The sequence below is a fragment of the Notolepis coatsorum genome, assembly GCF_963971535.1.
Source record: "Notolepis coatsorum genome assembly, chromosome: 12".
Classification (NCBI taxonomy): Eukaryota; Metazoa; Chordata; class Actinopteri; order Aulopiformes; family Paralepididae; genus Notolepis; species Notolepis coatsorum.
The window spans coordinates 83090882-83093183 of NC_140176.1; the positions used below are offsets into that span (position 1 = coordinate 83090882).

At 44.4% G+C, this 2302-nt stretch overlaps 1 protein-coding gene across 1 annotated transcript in view; it reads right to left on the reverse strand.

The window, feature by feature from the left end:
* The window catches only part of prex2 (phosphatidylinositol-3,4,5-trisphosphate-dependent Rac exchange factor 2), a 317978-nt gene that overhangs the window by 161724 nt on the left and 153952 nt on the right, over positions 1–2302 (reverse strand). The window contains exon 14 of the mRNA XM_084325913.1: positions 1257–1453. Within this exon, the coding sequence (XP_084182039.1) occupies positions 1257–1453 (197 nt within the window). The remainder of the gene's footprint in view (positions 1–1256; positions 1454–2302) is intronic.

A 2302-nucleotide genomic window follows, 5' to 3' on the forward strand; every position in this document is an offset into this window, starting at 1 on the left:
CTTTGGGGTATTTGGGGTAGTTTCTGGTATTTTCTGGTATTTTGGGGTATTTTGGGGTAGTTTCTGGTATGTTTGGGTATACTTTGGGTATTTTGGGGTAGTTCTGGTAGTTCTGGTAGTTTCTGGTAATTTGGGGTATTTGGGGTAGTTTCTGGTATTTTGGGTATACTTTGGGGTATTTGGGGTAGTTTCTGGTATTTTGGGGTATACTTGGGGTATTTTGGGGTAGTTTCTGGTAGTTTCTGGTATTTTCTGGTATTTTCTGGTATTTTGGGGGTATACTTTGGGGTATTTTGGGTAGTTTCTGGTATTTTCTGGTATTTTGGGGTAGTTTCTGGTATTTTGGGGTATACTTTGGGGTATTTTGGGGTAGTTTCTGGTATTTTGGGGTAGTTCTTGTATTTTCTGGTATTTGGGGTATTTGGGGTAGTTTCTGGTATTTGGGGTATACTTTGGGGTATTTTGGGGTAGTTTCTGGTAGTTTCTGGTATTTTGGGGTAATTTGGGGTAGTTTCTGGTATTTTGGGGTATACTTTGGGGTATTTTGGGGTAGTTTCTGGTATTTTGGGGTACTTTTTTGGTATTTTGGGTATTTTCTGGTATTATTTTCTGGTATTTTCTGGTATTTTGGGGTAGTTTCTGGTATTTTGGGGTATACTTTGGGGTATTTGGGGTAGTTTCTGGTATTTTCTGGTATTTTCTGTACTTTGGGGTGATTAGTAGGACCCTTGCAAGTAAAGCTTTTTTGTTATCACACCTCCGTTTCCTGCCTGTTCTCTCCAAGTTCTCTGTGAGTTTATATCTGCAATTGGGTTCCACACACCACCATGCCACCCAAACGTTCTGCTCCTAACAGTATTCAGGCTCCCAGAACGCAGTTCCGTGTGGATGAAAGGTGCATACGATCAAATACTTTGACTGATACGACCGAAATCGGTTTCGTCTGGACATGGCCTATCTCTCTCTATTCTCTCTCTCTCTCTCTCTCTCTCTCTCTCTCTCTCTCTCTCTCTCTCTCTCTCTCTCTCTCTCTCTCTCTCTCTCTCTCTCCTCTCTCTCTCTCTCTCTCTCTCTCTCTCTCTCTCCCTCCTTACTCCATCCACCCTGGGCTAATACCTGAATGAATCTCTGTTGCTGATGGTGTCATGTCCCCCTCTTCCATCTCTCTCCCTCCCCCCCTCTCTCTCCACCCCCCCCCCCCTCTCTCTCTCTCTCTCTTTCTCTCTCTCTCCCCCCTCCCTCCTCTCTCTCTCTCCCTGTATGAGTCTCTGTTGCTGATGGTGTCGTGTCCTGAGTCCTCCTGCTCATCTCCCGTCATGTTGAAAACACCTTCTTTCGTTCCTCTCCCTCCTCCCCCTCGCTCTCCCCCCTCTCCCCCTCGCTCTCCGCAGATATGTAGCTTTCCGGGCTCTTCTCCTCCGACGCCGGGGGGTGGGTGATGGAGGACAAGAGGCTGAGGGAGAGAGTGAGAGAGAGAGAGAGAAAGAGAGAGAGGGAGGGAGAGAAAGAGAGAGAGATAGGGAAAAGGAGAGAGAGAGGGAGGGAGAGGGAGAGAGAGAGATTTGTAATTTGTATCCATCTACAGATAGATTTACAGAGATTCCCACTTACATGAATGATTTACTGTTGTGATTATTATGCTGTTTTTGTTGTATTTATGTTTTGACAATGGAGGATAAGTCTCATCAATATTGATAGTGAAATATTCATCAAAATGTACTAATTGATTTTCTTTTATCCGAGACTGAAAAGGGGAAAAAAGGTGTTCATGTGTGTGTGTGTGTGTTTAACAGTAAGAGAGAATATACACTTACATCATGAACACAGCGTCTTTGCTGTGTTTGTAATATTATGATGTTGTGTGTCTGTTTGTGTGTGTGTGTGTGTGTGCATGTACACGGGTGTGTGTATATGTTATGACAACAGCCATACAACACTTGGTGATGAAGGCAGCCTCTTTGCTCTAAACATAACATCCTATCAAGGCGCCAGATCGTGTTTACAGTACACAGACGTCGTGTCTTGTACGGTACAGGGTGTGCCAACACGTTTTACTCTCATCATGTAGAAATCAATTCATACACACTGGAGGAATGACTTTGACGCAAACGTCTACAGATGTCCAGAACCCGCCACACAGACAGCAAATAATATACAGACCTTTCAAACTTCACAAAATAAGCATTCTAAGTGGGCCTGTGTGTATTTCCTGTTGGACTCTTTGCTATTACAATAGCTAACAGGAAATTAGCGTGGGCGCGACCGTTCCCTAGCAACGGAATTGACCCATCCCAAACCCGCC